Below are 16,975 nucleotides of genomic sequence, written 5' to 3' on the forward strand. Positions count from 1 at the left end.
CAAAAAAAAAAAAAAAAAAAAAAACTCCAATAATTAGAAGAAATAAATAAATAAATAATTGATAAGGATAATCATACAACGGAGGAAGGTTCATAATTGTGTCTGTTTCTCGTACGCGTTCTAAAGTCAAAACTCATCGTTTTGCCTTCACTTCCAACCTCTCCCCATTTTATTCTTTATCAATCCTCTTCTTCTCCTCTTTCTCCTCAAAAAAACTTCCCGATGGCCGGAGGTGGCGCCGGAAGGTCCTTGGAAGAGACGGCCACATGGGCCGTCGCCGCCGTCTGCTTCGTCTTGGTCTTGATTTCCATTGTCATCGAACATAGCCTGCATCTCATCGGAAAGGTACCTACTCTAAACGCCACCGTTTCGTCTCATTTCATTAACCCCATTATTTCTTCTATCATAATCTGTTTCTCTACTGTAGTGGTTTAAGAAGAAGCACAAACGAGCTCTTTACGAAGCCCTTGAGAAGATCAAAGCAGGTATACATACATACATACATACATGCATGCATGCCTACATACATATATATGTATATAATCTGGGTGTTGTTTCAAAATTGTAGAGCTGATGCTATTGGGGTTCATATCGCTGCTGCTGACGGTAGGACAAAGCCTAATCACCAATGTTTGTATACCGGAAGACGTGGCGGCCACGTGGCATCCATGTAGTCCCCAAAAGGAGGAGGAATTAAGTAAACAAGATGACGTGGTGAACTCCGACACCAATCGCCGGAAACTTCTCGCCGTCTCCCCTGTCAATGCCACTTTCCGGCGTGTCCTCGCTGGGGGCGGCGGAACCGACAAATGTGCTGCTAAGGTATGGAAAATAGAATATTTGAAAAGCATAAAAAAAAAAAATTGAATAATTAATTATAATAAAACAAATCCATATATTTATTTATTATTATTTTGAAAATATATAGGGTAAGGTTCCATTTGTGTCGGAAGAAGGCATTCATCAGCTACACATATTCATCTTCGTGTTGGCTGTCTTCCATGTTCTGTACTGTGTTTTAACTTTGGCTTTAGGGAATGCTAAGGTATGTGTAAATTCATTAATTAAATCCCAATTTTATTATTTATTATTATTTGTTTTCTTTAATGAATTTTATTATTTTTTTTAATTTTTATAAAAAAAAGATGAGAAGTTGGAAGGCATGGGAAAAGGAAACAAGAACCGTGGAGTACCAATTTTCACACGGTAAATTAAATTTATATTAATTTATTTATTTTCGTGTGAGTTAATGTTTATGTTTAAATACGACAGATCCAGAGCGGTTCCGATTTGCAAGAGACACATCATTCGGAAGAAGACATTTGAGTTTTTGGACCAAATCTCCTTCTCTCGTATGGATGGTAAGATTAATCATCTCTCAGACATAAAATTTAATTTAATATTTAATATATTAATTAATTTAAAATCAAATCAAATATGTTTTCTTAAAACATTTATAAATTTTTTTTAAGGTTATTTGTTTTGTTTTTGTGTCTTTTGGGGACAGATTTTAATTGCATTTTAACGGCGTTTATGATTGGGCGTTTAATTCTTTTGACTTTTTTTTGTATACCAAAGCTTCTTCAACCTTCATTTATCAACCTCCCCTCCCCCTACCCTATATATTTTCATTTTCATATTTAATTCTTTGTTGAATTGCATTTTCCAATTACATTATTAAATCTTTTAAATTATATTTCATAATTTCAAAACTAAATTGACGAATGATACGTGATTGACGTGAAAACCATAATTTTTAATTGAGTTATTTAATGCAAAATTTTAATTTATTTTATATTTTTTGGAATAGGTTTGTTTCTTCAGACAATTTGTTCGGTCGGTTCCTAAAGTTGATTACCTGACCTTAAGACATGGTTTCGTGATGGTTAGTTGTAATTTTCTTTCTCAGTTAATTTAATATTTATAAAATTAATATTTACCTATTAAAATTTAATATTTTTAATTAGGCTCATCTGGCACCACATAGCGATCAGAAATTCGACTTCCAAAAATACATCAAACGATCCCTGGAAGAAGATTTCAAGGTGGTCGTTAGTATCAGGTAAATATTATTATACCAATTCTGTCCCTCTCTTTTTTTGTTATTCACTTTTATGCCCCTAATTCATTAATTCTGCAGCCCTCCAATCTGGTTTTTGGCTGTCCTCTTCCTACTTTTCAACACCCATGGTGAGTAAACTCAAATTAATAAGCCTAATTCATAATTAATTAACTATTAACTAAACTAAACGCTTAGTTAATTAACTTTTTGGGTGGGATTTGCAGGGTGGAGGGCGTACCTATGGCTTCCATTTATCCCATTAATCGTAAGATTAAGTAATTTAATTAAGGTTAAAAAATGGGTGCATTTGATTAATTAATTAATTAATTAAAATTTGTGCAGATTGTATTACTGGTGGGAACGAAATTGCAAGTGATAATTACGAAAATGGCAGTGAGGATTCAAGAAAGAGGCGAGGTGGTGAAGGGGGTGCCGGTGGTCGAGCCAGGGGACGAGCTTTTCTGGTTCAATCGGCCTCGCCTCATTCTTTATCTCATCAACTTCGTGCTGTTTCAGAACGCCTTTCAGCTCGCTTTCTTTGCTTGGACTTGGGTACGTCTGTTGAACACGACTCTCTACAATAATATGATATTCTCCACTTTGAGTATAAGCTTTCATGCTTTTGCTTTGTAATTCCCAAAATGCCTCGTGATAATATTCCTTAATTATAAACTCATGTTCTTTGAACTATTTTAACTCCATTTCATAATTCAATTTTACAGAAAGAATTCGGGATGAAATCGTGCTTCCATGAGCACGTAGAGGATTTGGTGATTAGAATAACGATGGGGTGAGTGAGTTTGTAATCTTTAACGATCGTGAAATCAAATATTTATGTAGCTAATTAGATCTTGTGATTGCAACAGGGTTCTCGTTCAAATCCTTTGTAGTTATGTCACGTTGCCCCTTTACGCTCTCGTTACACAGGTAAAGTCATTACATTACGTTACAATTCCAAAACTCGTTCTAATTGTTTGTTTTTCTGTTTTTCTAGATGGGTTCCACAATGAAACCAACGATTTTCAACGAAAGGGTAGCAACGGCGTTAAAAAACTGGCATCACACGGCTCGCAAACACATTAAGCAAAATCAAGGTTCCATCACGCCTATGTCTAGTCGCCCACCAACCCCGTCCCACCATATGTCGCCGATGCACCTCCTCCGCCACTACCGAACCCAGTTGGACAGTGTCCACACCTCTCCCAGACGGTCCGTTTTTGACAATGACCATTGGGACCCCGACTCAACGTCGCCGTCGCATCGCTTTCACCCTCGCGACATGGAGACCGGCGGTGATGTTGAGGTTGAGACTGACCATTCAAACCAACCCAATTCAACTCAAGTCGTGGATGTAGATGTTGAACCGATGGAGATGAATAATGATTCTGAACAGCATGAGATTAAAATGGGTTCGAATGAATTTTCGTTTGACAAAAGAAATGATAGAATATGATGCTATTTGTATACTTTATTTTTGGTTGATGTAAATGAAGGGGATACTTATCGTTTTAGTTAGTAGCCCAATGTAATAAATTTATTTTAATTGCAATAAAATTTATAATTTTAAAATATTCAAATTAATTTGTTATTTTATTAAACCTCATCTATTTTATTGAAATTACTTTTTTACCCATTTGTAAACTCACAACTTTTCTTCCCCAATAGTTGCTTGAGGGTCAAATTGACAATTATTAAACTTTAAAGCATCCCAATGAGATATTTTCAAAAGGATAGATATTTTAAGAAAAGGTATGAATTGAGAAAAGTCGAATGTGGATCCATTTAATATTGTGAGATTCTATATTGGAAGATGTATGGTAATATCTCATGTCGGTTGGAGAGAGGAACACTGGTTTCCACGGGGATGGATGGTGAGAACCCACATCTTTGGAGAAGATCTCCTTATGGTTTGAGAGTGCTTCTTTTGACGACGGTCATTCTTCACGATGTCGGCGACAGTGAGCTGACCAATCCGCGTGAGCGGAGCAAGCGTCGCTTTGAGCATTACAGAGCCCAATGATTTGCAGCAGCCGGTTTGAATCATGATGTTTAGTTGTGAATAAATTTTGAAGATAAAAAGATATTGTTTTTTATAGGAAAAAAAAATAAAAAAATGGGGAGAAGTTTTCAGAAAAAATAAAGATATTGGGAGTCAAATAATAATATAATATATAATTTGCAGGGTATAATGATATGTTTCTATATATATATATATATATTTTAATTATAAATAAATGTTGTTTTTCTTTGACAAATTCGAAATCTCGAAGAGATTTTAAATTTATTTTTTAAAAAAATCAAAATGAAAATTTCAATTTTATTAAGATGGGGAATTAGGATTAAGTATTATAAAGTTACCTTCAATTTTAGTAATGTTAACCCATGGATTTACCGTTTCATTTTCACTATTAATCGGGAGTCTTTGAAGCTTCTGGTTCCTTTTTGTCTCTCTCATTTTCCACCGTTCTGATCTCTCTCCCAAATTCGGCGGATTCCGATCTTCTTCTCCGATTTTCAATCTATGGCTAGAGGCACGTCTCAATCCCAATCTGCATCTTCCTCCACCTCCAGGCCTGGCGTTGTGGCTCCTCGCGGCTCCGCCGCGGCGACGGCTGGTCTTCGCCGTCGCCGTCTCGGTTCCACTTCTGGTGCCGGCACTACTGGACTTGTTTCTGGCGGATCAAGTGGCGGCGGCAACATGCTGAGGTTCTACACTGACGATGCTCCTGGTTTGAAGATTTCTCCGACCGTCGTCCTCGTTGTGAGCCTCTGCTTCATCGGCTTTGTCACTGGCCTCCACGTCTTCGGTAAGCTCTATCGCGCGCGATCCGCCGCGGGAGTTTAATCCTATATGTTTTGTGTATCGCGTGTTTTCTTTCTGGATCTTTTCATTCCTTAGATGAAATGTTCCGGTTTCGCTCTTGAACTAATGAATGAACGATTTGCTTTCGGCTTTTGCTCTGTAAAATTAACAATCGTCGTAGTGCCTTGAGGCTTCAATTTAATCAGTTGTGGACGAATTGAAAGGAACGAGATAGTCCTTTTGCTGATATTTTGTCTTAGGTCAATCTACTTCGTGTGAGTGATGCGGATTGCAGGGAGGTTCTTTTTCACGTCTGTATATACTGTTTGTTTCCACTGAAAATTGTGCTTTTGTATGCTATGAATATTAGCTGTTTCTTATAGATTTTATTTTGGGTGAGTGGAGGTTCTATACTTGGGGCTACATTCTTTATGAACAATTGCGGATCAATTATGGATCATGTCCGCTTTCTGATTGATATTCACAGATTAGATTTTCGTTTGATAAAGCTGATGTTTAGTTGTGCTTGGGAAGTGTCATTGACAATCTTTTCTACTCGCGATTAAAGTTGAGAAGATGGAATCACACTCCATTACACAAAGCTTGTTTCGATTTGTGGTTTTTGCCTCTTTTATCATTGCCTTTTTACAAGTGGGTAAAGTGGAAAGTGCACATGAACCTTTGTTCACACTGTAGAGTATTTAGAGGATGGATGAAATATGCTCCACATCGCACAACATGCAAGATTTTGAGTGAAGATTTAAGTATTCTATGTGGAGTACATTTTGGATGGACTAAGGAAACCTTATCTATTGAATAAGACTTCAATCAATCATCATTGAGCTGCTAAGCATCTGATTTCCTCGTTGGAGGGCTCCATTTACAGGAATTCTTGGCTGTAAACTTTTGGAAACTTGAAAGTTTTGATCTCTTTTTCATTTTTTGGCTTTAGTTATTACTTGGAAGACAAAAACAATGCCCTTGATACAATATTTTCTTCCTTATGTGGTATTTTCTTCTTGTTCTTCCTTCTTTTTTTTTTTTTCTTTTTCTTTTTGTGAGGGCTGGGTGGAGCTCTGAGATGTTAGACAGATTGAGACAGAGGTTGCCTAATGAAAGTTTGTTGCAGTGAATGGTGGCAATTTGAAGAGATATGTTATCTGAAAATTTCATATTCTGGAAACTGAAGTCTTGTTCATTTGTCTTTCTGTGAAGGAAACGAACGAAATTTCACAATCCAATTTAGATTTTTAAGAATAGTTGTTAGGAAGTTGAATAGTTCAAATTGATGTGTTCAATAGAAATTGGTAAGGTGTTTGAAGTTCTGACTTACTAACTCTTGTATCTATGGCTTGAGCTACCTCAATTCTACTCAATCGTTCTTGAAATGTGTTCATGGTTCAGACTCTTTATTGAAATCAACATTTTTAAAAACCTCACATACTTAATTTAACTTTATTTTATTATTATTATTATTTTTTGTAGTTCTGAATTTTTAGTCTGGATTATTCGTTCTTGAGGTTAATTTTTATTTATTAGGATTTTTCACTTTTATCCTTGAGTTTTCACCATGAATGCTTGCTTTTGGTCCTGGTGTTCGGTTCGGTTAATTAGCTTAAATATTATGAGGTAGAATTGGTTTAATTAATTGTAATAGTGATAGTGAATTAATTTAAAGGAATTAAATTAATTGATAAAAGTACCATAATTGATCAAAAGCAAGTATTACTGAAAATTAACCCAGTTTAAATCTTATTTTACTTCCAATTTTCAAAGTATCTAGAGTTTATTTGTTATTAAGATTTTCAATAATTCTCAAGTTGTTATGTCAAGTATGATGAACAAATTTAAATAACATAAAGTTAATTACCAGGTCAACAAATATTAAATAACATAATAGTCATGAAAAGTGAGTTTTTAATTTTTTTTAATTAATTAATTAATTAATTTAATTTTTTTTTTTTGTAATTTAGATAGTGCGTTTTTTCCCCCAAGTTCATGAAATAAATTAAGTGTGTTTGGAATTATATGATTTTTGAACAAAATTAATTAAACTTATCGAGTGCTTTTATGTGAACAATAAGTTTTTTTTTTCAAAATAATAATAAGAAGAAGAGATGAAAAGGTGCTTGAAAAATATGAATTAATTAAAAAAAAATTGAATAAACACTTATAGAGAACTATCTAAAAATGAATTAAAAATATTCCAAATATATAATAAGAAATAAAAAAAATTTAAGAGGAATAGAATTGTTTTTAATGTAGCATAATCATACAAATTTATTATTTAAAATACTCTGAAAAATATAAGATATTATAGCCAAATTATTTTCAAAAGTACTAATGGTGAAAGGTATTTAAAAAAAAAAAAGAGTATATTAGGAATAATTTAGTGAAATAAATGATTTTTTTTTTTTAACAAAATGAATATATTTTTAAAAAGTTAGAATGCTTTTTTAAATAAACAATTGGATTATCTTAAAATAACTAGAAAATCTTCAAAATAAATAATAAAAATATAAACAAATTTATAATGAGTAAGAAATAATAACATTTTTATTGAAAATAATTTCTGAAAAAGTGTTTAAATTATTTTTACATTATTTTATGAATTAATTATTTATAGAATATTATTATTTATTGATTAAAGAGAGTTAGTTAGGGGGGAATGGGCGTTCCATCTGTTTCTCCTGCATCTTCGAAACCGCTTTGTACGCTGGACGTCTCAGAGTGCGAGAAGAGAAGGGGTTTGATGGATATGTCCCAAATGAAGAACAAACCATCTTCCGACCATTTCTATCTCCAAATCTCTGCCTTCTTTTTCTTCTTCCTCCAGCCCTTCTTCTTCTTCTGCATCTGCTCGCGACGCCAAAATGACCGTAATCGATGTCATCTTCCGAGTCGATTCCATTTGCAAGAAATACGAGAAGTATGATGTCGAGAAACAGCGCGAGCTCAATGCTTATGGTGATGATGTTTTTGCTCGCCTCTACGCCGCCGTCGAACTCGAAATCGAAGCCGCTCTCCAGGTTTAAGTCCTTTTATTCTCCCCATTGTCTAGTTTTCTTCTTTGATAACCTATCCTACTGTTTTAATTGAAGATTGATTTGGTTTTAGAAATATGAGAGTGCCTGTACGGAGAAGAATAGGGCTGCTGCAGTTGCGATGAACGCTGAGGTTCGGCGGAAGAAGGCCCGATTGATGGATGAAGTTCCCAAGCTTCATAAATTGGCTCGCAAGAAGGTGAAAATCTTCCCCCTCTTTGTTTTATTTGATACTAGGGGTTTCTCTCCTCTCGTTTCGTTTTTTGATCGCCATGGATGTGGTTCAGATTAAAGGGGTTCCGAAAGAAGAGCTTGAGGTCAGAGGTGATCTTGTTCTTGCGCTTGAAGAGAGGATTAAAGCGATTCCAGATGGGAGTACGACAGGCAAACCATCTGGAGGATGGGCCTCCACCTCATCTAACAATATTAAGTTTGATTCAACAACAGGTTTGACTCCATTTCAATGAAGCTTGAGATATGTTTGTTCATTTTTGTTGTTTGGCTTTGATTGTTTACGACCCACTTTAGATGGACACTTCGAGAGCGAGTATTTCCAACAAAGCGAAGAATCGAGTCAATTTCGACAGGAGTATGATATGCGGAAGATGAAACAGGCATGTGAGTTTCTTTACTACTTTTCTGCATTGGAAATTAGTTCTAAGACAGAACGCATAAATTATTAAAGATAAATGGATAAATGTTTGGGGAGGATTGTTGGGTTGGAGTTCACATGGGCTAATTTAGAAGAGGATTACAACTCTATTGGTATGAGACCTTTTGTGGAACCCTGATACAAAGTCAGTAGAGTTTATACTCAAAGTGGATAATATCATACCATTTTGGAGATTTATAATTCCTAATACGCCCAACATTACATGAAGTTGGATCAAGGGTGTGGCAAAGGATTTACAAACTCCTTACAAAACAAATCTACTAAAAACCCTTTTTTCTGAACACTTGAAAGGTCATTTGGAAGAGGGCATATGTCGCAAATTTTATACTTTTAATGTAATTTCAATGGCTTATCAGTTTTGCTATGACAATGTGGCTGTGCTTAGTTTTATCATCTGTGTTTGCTTCATCTTTGTAGGACGAAGGTCTGGATGTCATATCTGAAGGGTTGGATATGCTGAAAAATCTAGCCTATGATATGAATGAGGTCAGTAGGGAAAAACAACAAACACATAAATTGGTGGTTAATAGCTCTGTTTAGGGCCATCTAATTAGGGTTTTATCCTTGTTTTTAGGAATTGGATAGGCAAGTTCCATTAATTGACGAGATTGACTCAAAGGTATAACTTAGAATTTTGTTTGGTTTGAGATTATTATGCATATGATAAGTATATCTTAGGTAGCTCTGTTTTTTGACGTTGTTATAGGTAGACAAGGTGACTAATGAGATGAAAAACACCAATGTTAGGCTCAAGCAAACGCTGAATGAGGTAATTAATGTTGCAGAAAGCAAGCATTGTGTTAATAAACAGACTCTTATACTGTGGTTTTGTAATTGAATGAAGGTGAGATCCAGCCAAAACTTCTGCATCGATATCATTCTTCTCTGTATAATTCTTGGAATCGCTTCTTACTTGTACAAGTGAGTACTCTGATTCTGCGAAATTCTCATTAATGGGTATCATCAAATTCAAAAGATAGCAAATCTGGGTAACGCTTGGCATGTTTTTGTGCAGTATATTGAGCGGAAATGGTTGAATTATGGGCTGACCATGAGTTACGAGGTGACATGGAGGCATTATTCATTCATCAACTTCAATACTACATGTCGAGATCTGCAGCCGTGTACAATTTCTTTATTTCAGTGGCTGGATAAATTGTAAAACATCTCCCATTTTCACTATGGCTATATCAAGGAAGAAGTCAATTATAAAGATGCAATTTTTTTTTTAAAAATTTTTTTGTTGCCTTTAGTTTCTGCTTCTCTGCAGATGGATTTGTCTTTGTTTGAGGAACGAGAGCACGAAATATATGATTTTTTTTTTTTTTTTGAGTTGTTGAAATTGGAGTTGGAATATATTTGAGCAACTAAATAGTTTCTTTTTATCTCATTTCAATCCCGGGAAAGAAAACGAAAACAAATTTTGTAGTTTTCTGGTTTTTTAAGAACATACATAGAAACATCAAAGATTAGATGATAAGATGAATTGGAATGACACTAAAAATGTAAGAGTCCCACGTTGGTTGAGGAGAACGAAATACCAGTAGTGTAGAAACCTTCTTTCCCTATCAAACACGCTTTAAAGCCTTGAGAGAAAACTAAGCCCAAAGAGAACAATATCTGCTAGCGGTGGGTTTGAGCCGTTACAAATACTATAGAGCCAGACACTGAACGATGTGCCAGCGAGGAGGTTGTTTCTCGAAGGGGATAGACACAAGGTGATGTGATCGTAAGAACACTGGGCTCCAAAAGGGGTGGATTTGGTGGTGGTCCCACATCGGTTAGAAACACCGGGCTCCAAATGGGTGGATTGGGTGGTGGATCCACATTGATTGAATAAAGGAACAAATGCTAGCGAGAACGTTGGGCCCCGAAGGAGGTGAAATGTGAGAGTCCCACATTGGTTGGGGAAGAGAACAAAACACCGTGTTTATAAGGGTGTGGAAACCTTCCCCTAGCAAATGCGTTTTAAAGCCTTAAGGGGAAGCCCGGGTGTGGAAACCTTCCCCTAGCAAATGCGTTTTAAAGCCTTAAGGGGAAGCCCGGAAGGAAAACCCTAAAGAGGACAATATCTGCTAGCAATGGGCTTGGACCGTTACAAAAAAATAATTAGGGTCCTAAAGTTTTCTTTTCCCTTAGAAAAGAAAAGAAATAGAAAATAAAAATTTTGTTAATAACTTTGGTAAGAATTCCTGTTATCAAGGTACAAACTGTACGGAGGAAAATAAAGATGACTAAATATAACACATACAAAGAAGAAGATGAAGTATGGAGTTGAAATATCAAGACGCCTCGCCTTTCCCCGACTCTGCCATGCCTATCTCCTTTACTGCATCTTCAAATTTTAATTTTTCAGGGACAAAATCTGGAGAGGAAAAAAAAAGTATGACGTTTCATGAGGAGTCTATAATAGTAGTTGGGAATATGAAGTGGGATGTATGAATAGGTAGTACCTGAAAGAAAGTCATATCGTTTCCTTTTGCTAACTACTGATGCTGCAACAACAGAGGATAATCTTATTACTGCCATTGTGGAAATTGTCTCTTCAAAAGCATAAAGTAAATGCACTGATAATACAAATCAGTGATTCTCCAACAGACTACCATGATAGATTGAGGCTGATAATTCAAGTCCCTTAACCAAGTAATTGGAGTAACCTAAATCTAAGGTCGTAATCCATGTTAGCCTATGACCATGATCGTGATATCTTACTTGTCACTAGCCAATAAATGACCATCATGCTGCTATTCACTTTGCAGCATGAATACAGAAAGAAAGAAGCACGATTGAAAATATAACTGCCCAAGTCCACCGCTAGCAGATATTGTCCTTTTTAGGCCTTCCCTTTTGGACTTCCCTCAAGGTAATTAAAATGTGTCTACTAGCGAGAAGTTTCCACACTCTTACAAAAAATGCTTAGTTCCCCCTCTCCAACCAACGTGGGATCTTACAGTATCAAAGCCAGACACCAAGGGCGGTGAACACCAAGTGGTGTGTTAGCGAAGACACTGAGCTCCGAAGGGGGTGGATTGTGAGATCCCACATTAAGCCCCATAGGAGGTTGGACACCGGGCAGTGTGTCAAGGAAGATATTGAGCCCCGAACAGGAGTAGATTGTGAGATCCCACATCAATTGGAGAGGGGAACGAGTGCCAACGAGGATGCCCTCCTCCGTAGGGGAGTGAATTATGAGATCCCTATTGATTGGAGAGGGGAACTAAGCATTCCTTACAAGGGAGTGAAAACCTCCCCTAACATAAGAGGGAAAGTCCAAAAAGTACAATATCGACTAGCGGTGGGCGTTACAGAAAACATTGCCGCTCACAACAAATGTTAAAAGCTCTGTCATGATGGGAATACGCTAGTGGAGTTGTAATCCCCTCTACTATTTCAGGTCCATGCTCTCCCTTTTCTAATACATAATTGGTATGAAATATACTATGATATAATTCACAGGTCTATCCTTCTTTTTAGATTAAAACCAGACAACAAATGTAAAGGTAAAACAGTGAGAATCCAAGCAAGAGATGCAAATAAATAATGGATGGGACAAAGTTATCGCATTTTATGCACTATAACAACGAATAAAGATAGACTGCAGCATTAGAATAGAGAGTAGAAACATTACATAGATGCTTGTAAGCAAGTGACTTCTTGCGATCCCGAGCACAGCAAGCATACGCATCTTTGCAAAATTGTAAAAGAAACATCTCCTGCACCAGTGAAGAAGTTTGCAGACATAAGCAGATCAAATTTTAGAAACAATTCCACCAACGAGAAAATACTTAATTCTCCAAATAGAACTAAAATCATACAATTTAGGGTGCTTGCGCGTGTGGGGGAAGTGATGAGGGCTTACCGTAGCTTTGTTGACGAGAAATAGAGCTTCCTGATTTATACGAAAGTCAGAATTTTCATCCCTCGTGATTTTCTTGATCCGCTGCATAGGGAATGTATAAATCTTCTCCTGGACCTCTTCCTCTTCATCTTCTGCATATCCATTCTCTTCTTTCTTCACATGGTTCCATTTTCCTACCTTCGATTTCGAGGTCTTGGCTTTTTTACTTGTGGTTTCGGCTCTGTCCTCGCCGGCATCCTCCTCTTCCGACGCGGAACCTGGAGCAGAAATAAATACAGCGTCGTCGTCCTTCACAGAGCCATTATTCGAATGCTTATTGCTGTAAATCTTCTTCTTCTTCTTCTTCGATTCGTTCTTATCTGATTTTCTGGCGTTGAGGGTTTTGGTTTTGGTAGGTGGCTTCGACGTTCCCGCTTCTTTGCTCTTGATTTCGGTACTTGATCTTTCGGTCGAAGCCATTGTTAAAGTTAGGTGTTTGGGTTCTTTTTCACGACGGATTTAACCATGATTTTGTGTTTTTGGGCCCTCCGTTGGGCCGATTTGGGCGGCCCGTACAATCGGCCCAAAAAATGATAAGAATGGATTGATTATTAATACTCGAACTTTTTTTTTAAAAAAAAAGAAAATTTGGGTTAAAATCTCAATTTAAATTTGGAATACATTATTTCAATGTAGATTCTACATTTTTTTTTAATTGTTTTAAATTTAAAAAAAATTAAAACAACCAGGCATTTAAAAGTAAATAATACAATTTTTAATTAAATAAAGTATCCTCCATTTTTTTACATACTGAACTTTGAGTAATATACAGTATTTTTTAAAATTAAGACTAATTTCCCAAAAAAAGAGAATAAGTTCTGACTATAATTATAATTCAGATATTATTCTTTAAATTAATGCGTCGTAAACGTGAATACTTTGGTGAAGCATCTCCTATAAGGAGGATAAAGCATGGTGCAAATTACAGAATAGATAAGAGATTGAACCTGCAATGAAACTTGAAAAATGTAAAACTGAGTTGAGGAGGGGTTCATTTGGTTTAAGCTAAAGAAAAATCGGAAGGTCGATGTTCGATCGTTCGAATCTCAAATTGTCAACTCCTATGCTTGCTATGCTACTTGAAGATCCTTCAACATCACCAGCCATCTTCAGAAAGTAACTGTGCCTGCATAATTCATGGTTATAAACTCAATTGAGATGGATCATCATAATATTAAGTGATGTATTTCAAGGTAAAACTACACTATACCATCTATTATCTGATGTTAGTTCGGGATGGAAGGCAGTTGCGAGCAAGTTCCCTTGCCTGACTGCTACAATCACTTTGTCTTCTGCACCTTTTTCCTGGGATATTCAATATTCAAACCACAGTGTTACGGGATAGGAGGAAAACGAACGCAAAAGCAAAACTCCCGTGGAGACATGTAACAGCCCAAGCCCATAAGCCATAGGTCCTAGGATCGAAATTTGGCTCTGATACCATTTGTAACAGCTAAATCCCACCGCTAGCAGATATTGTACTATTTGGGCTTTCCCTTTCGGACTCCCCTCAAGGTTTTTAAAATGCGTCTGCTAGTGGGAGGTTTCGACACCTTTATAAAGAATAATTCGTTCTCCTCCCCAACTGGTGAGATCTCGCAACACAAATGAGCTTATAGTCCGAAACTTTTGCCTCATGTATACAGATAACAATCATTTAGACGTACAAATTAGTGGCAATAGCAGTGTATAGATCATACGAGATCAAGGAATGATGAAAGAAAACAACAACAAACCTCTTTGCCTTCACCAGAGGAATTTGAATGCAAGGTAGAGTTTGAAGAGACAGGGCAGTGAGCCAGCACTTGTACTTCTGGCCCCACATCAAGAATTGCAGGAGCTCGGATGAAAACTCCACGGAATGTTTCTGGACCCCCTTCCGTGGACACGAGCTCTGGAATTGATAGCTCCGTTTCGAAGCTTTGAAGCTAGATAATCATGATCTTAAATTAGGAAAATCTGAACTCAAGAAATTGACAGTGAAAATAAAGCGAACTTCAACATCAAGTTAAAGAAACTGAACATTCGGAAACAAAATCTAAGCAGAAGTTCATTGGATAACGGTGTTTGGATCAGCTTATGTACAACAGAAACCATCGAGGATTAATTCCACACTTCAACTAAAACTTTATAACAGCTCAAGCCCACCGCTAGGAGATATTGTTCTCTTTGGACTTTTCCTTTCAGCTTTTCCTTCAAGGTTTTTAAAACGAGCTACTAGAGAGAGGTTTTTACACCATTCTAAAGAATGATTCGTTCTCCTCTCCAACCGATGTGGGATCTCACAATCCACCCCCTTTCAAGGCCCGGCATTTTCATTGGCACTCGTTCTCACAAATTTCATTTTACCAGTTCTCATGATGCTTATCATACGGAGGATTTAGACCAAGTACGTGAGTTTTTTATGGGACAAAGACATTATTTGAGTTGATAAAGAGTCATTTTGATTCCTAATATCCTATGCATGTTCAGTACTAATTCCCAAGGTTCTTTTGTTTACCAGATATTGCTCATCCATTTTGATAGCACAACCCAACATGAGAAACCAGAGTTACCTGACTGCCAAAGAAGTTTCTGTGAACTGTACAATCCAGCCCTCCAACAAGCTCCTGTCCACCGGTTTTCTGTCCTGAAAAAACATGTATATACTGTATCCAATCAAGTTTGAAACATATTTCAAGCATTTTATTGAGGGAAAATGGAAGGAAGTCTACCAGTAGCTTTGTTTGCCAAAAAGATAAGCCCAGCACAGGTGCCCCAGACAGGCTTCCCCATTCTGACAAACTCTCGCAGAGAGGGGAACTGCAATACACAAAAATACCACAATATAAATACTATACTCGATTTTAATTCTATCTATTATCAGAAATTAACCAATCCAAACTTACACAGACGATCGTTTCATACATTTGGGATGTTGGTATGTCTAATCCGATAAAATAGCGTTCAACAAATTTTAAATTAAAAATTACATTTCTGTTTGGTTCACGATTGAATGCAAGATCTTACAACTTTTCCCCTTACCCACGTGTTCGCTCTTCATGAATTTCGACCAAACTAAAGAAAATATTTAAAGACGAATACAGATGTAGCAACGTCTAAAGAAAAGAGGAACAAACCAAATTATGGAGCTCCGCCAGTTTGGCCATGGTGGTGCTTTCCCCTCCAGGAATAATCAGAGAAGCTACATCAAGAAGCTGCTCGGGCTTCCTTATCTCTACGCTCTTCACTCCGAGCCTTCTCAAAGCTGCGCACCACAATCAATTAAGGCCGAAAACTCGTAATAAGAAAAAGATAACGAAATGAAATATCCGTAGAAACGCCTATTACAGATGGAGCTAGCGATAAAGAGGAAGGAGGAGGAGGAGAAAATGCCTGCGATGTGCTCGTTATAAGATCCCTGCAATGCTAGGACGCCGACGGTCGCCATGTTAGGGAATTGGAGCGTTCAGTGGCCCTAGAAGCCGCCGAGCTCCGGCTCCGGCGACGAAAAATCAGCAGAGAGATTCAGAACCGTGTATTAATTGAACACTTCGAACTTTCAATTTAACCCTTCTAACTCTCAACCGCGGTTTAATAACTTTATTCAAGGAATTTAAAAATATTTGTATTCTTCTAAATAATTCTCAATTAAAAAACGTGTTCAATGAGTAACTCAGTTCAAAATAAATGGTTTAAAACATGTTTGTATAATGGACAAAATTTTAAATATATATAAATTAAATTAATAAAATTATTTTGGTCTTTGTCTTATAATAATATTCTTAAATATATATAAGTTTAAGTTAAATTAATAAAATTATTTTGGACTTTATCTTAAAATAATATTCTTAAATTTTTTACAATTTAAATATACCCTTGCATTTACAAAAACAAAAAAAAAATCTAAAAAACACACTTATTATTATTATAATCACATCCTTTAATTTGCACAGGTTTTCAAAGTTCATGGGAAATAAAATGAAATAAAAAAGTGGTTGTCAGGCTGAGGACTACCCACCAAACATTATTGGGCCATGGAGAACCGGCCCGCTATCCTTCCACCGACAGGAGAGGGAGGTTACGCTGCTCTGTGAAGCCAGCCTCACGCGGTTTCCTCCACTCTAAAGGATGCTGCCCCTGGGCCTTCGCCCAAGCACAAAGACCCAACTCCATACTTGAAACGGACAGGCCAGATATTCCCTCCATGGACCCTACCCACTGGGCTGAGCCGACCTCCAACCACTTTAATGCCCCCATTTGAGTTACAAGCTCGCATTACCGAGCTCGGCGGTCGCATGTGACGCAATGCCAACTTATAAAGACTACCTTTAATGTCAAATCTAGCAATGTGGGATACTTTAAAATTTAAATTCGTGGAAAACTTTTTTTCTTTTTCTTTTTCCTTTTCCTTTTCCAACCCTACCATAAAATTGAATAATAAAAAGATAATGCAATTCCTCTGGTGCCCCACCCATTAAAAAAAAACAAAAAAAAACAATGAAATTAATAAAAT

General features: G+C 36.6%; 5 protein-coding genes and 1 long non-coding RNA gene across 7 annotated transcripts in view; 4 read left to right on the forward strand and 2 right to left on the reverse strand.

Moving 5' to 3' along the window:
- The window catches only part of LOC111459433, an 18,563-nt gene extending 3,995 nt beyond the window's left edge, over positions 1–14,568 (forward strand). The window contains exons 2-3 of the long non-coding RNA XR_002713299.1: positions 6,983–6,990; positions 14,495–14,568. This is a non-coding gene — a long non-coding RNA (uncharacterized LOC111459433). The remainder of the gene's footprint in view (positions 1–6,982; positions 6,991–14,494) is intronic.
- On the forward strand, positions 102–3,639 carry LOC111459422 (MLO-like protein 6). The gene is made up of 14 exons (XM_023102323.1): positions 102–345; positions 428–485; positions 569–822; positions 929–1,045; positions 1,146–1,206; positions 1,273–1,361; positions 1,811–1,885; positions 1,968–2,062; positions 2,141–2,190; positions 2,287–2,327; positions 2,405–2,614; positions 2,785–2,852; positions 2,929–2,989; positions 3,057–3,639. The coding sequence occupies exons 1-14, from the start codon at positions 223–225 to the stop codon at positions 3,513–3,515; spliced, it is 1,761 nt and encodes a 586-aa protein (XP_022958091.1). The 5' UTR covers positions 102–222; the 3' UTR covers positions 3,516–3,639.
- LOC111459432 (protein transport protein Sec61 subunit beta) lies at positions 4,489–5,245 on the forward strand. Its single transcript, XM_023102339.1, has one exon. The coding sequence runs from the start codon at positions 4,584–4,586 to the stop codon at positions 4,905–4,907; it is 324 nt and encodes a 107-aa protein (XP_022958107.1). The 5' UTR covers positions 4,489–4,583; the 3' UTR covers positions 4,908–5,245.
- LOC111459427 (syntaxin-71-like) lies at positions 7,548–9,807 on the forward strand. Its single transcript, XM_023102334.1, has 9 exons — positions 7,548–7,894; positions 7,983–8,108; positions 8,197–8,356; positions 8,438–8,523; positions 9,000–9,068; positions 9,157–9,201; positions 9,289–9,351; positions 9,427–9,503; positions 9,598–9,807. Exons 1-9 carry the CDS (start codon positions 7,739–7,741, stop codon positions 9,617–9,619), a joined length of 804 nt encoding a protein of 267 aa, XP_022958102.1. The 5' UTR covers positions 7,548–7,738; the 3' UTR covers positions 9,620–9,807.
- On the reverse strand, positions 10,735–12,938 carry LOC111459429 (DNA polymerase epsilon subunit C-like). Its single transcript, XM_023102337.1, has 4 exons — positions 12,442–12,938; positions 12,211–12,295; positions 11,036–11,077; positions 10,735–10,947 (listed from the first exon to the last, which is right to left on the reverse strand). The coding sequence occupies exons 1-4, from the start codon at positions 12,898–12,900 to the stop codon at positions 10,865–10,867; spliced, it is 669 nt and encodes a 222-aa protein (XP_022958105.1). The 5' UTR covers positions 12,901–12,938; the 3' UTR covers positions 10,735–10,864.
- On the reverse strand, positions 13,312–16,003 carry LOC111459428 (probable pyridoxal 5'-phosphate synthase subunit PDX2). Of its 2 annotated transcripts, none has more exons than XM_023102336.1 (7): positions 15,856–16,003; positions 15,600–15,727; positions 15,195–15,282; positions 15,036–15,109; positions 14,217–14,408; positions 13,691–13,785; positions 13,312–13,606 (listed from the first exon to the last, which is right to left on the reverse strand). In XM_023102336.1, exons 1-7 carry the CDS (start codon positions 15,908–15,910, stop codon positions 13,486–13,488), a joined length of 753 nt encoding a protein of 250 aa, XP_022958104.1. In that variant the 5' UTR covers positions 15,911–16,003; the 3' UTR covers positions 13,312–13,485. The 2 variants fall into 2 exon arrangements, with proteins under 2 accessions (XP_022958104.1, XP_022958103.1); XM_023102335.1 differs by having other exon boundaries at positions 15,811–16,003.
- Positions 16,004–16,975: the final 972 nt, after the last annotated feature.

Source organism: Cucurbita moschata, unplaced genomic scaffold (assembly GCF_002738365.1).
Source record: "Cucurbita moschata cultivar Rifu unplaced genomic scaffold, Cmos_1.0 Cmo_Scf00022, whole genome shotgun sequence".
Classification (NCBI taxonomy): Eukaryota; Viridiplantae; Streptophyta; class Magnoliopsida; order Cucurbitales; family Cucurbitaceae; genus Cucurbita; species Cucurbita moschata.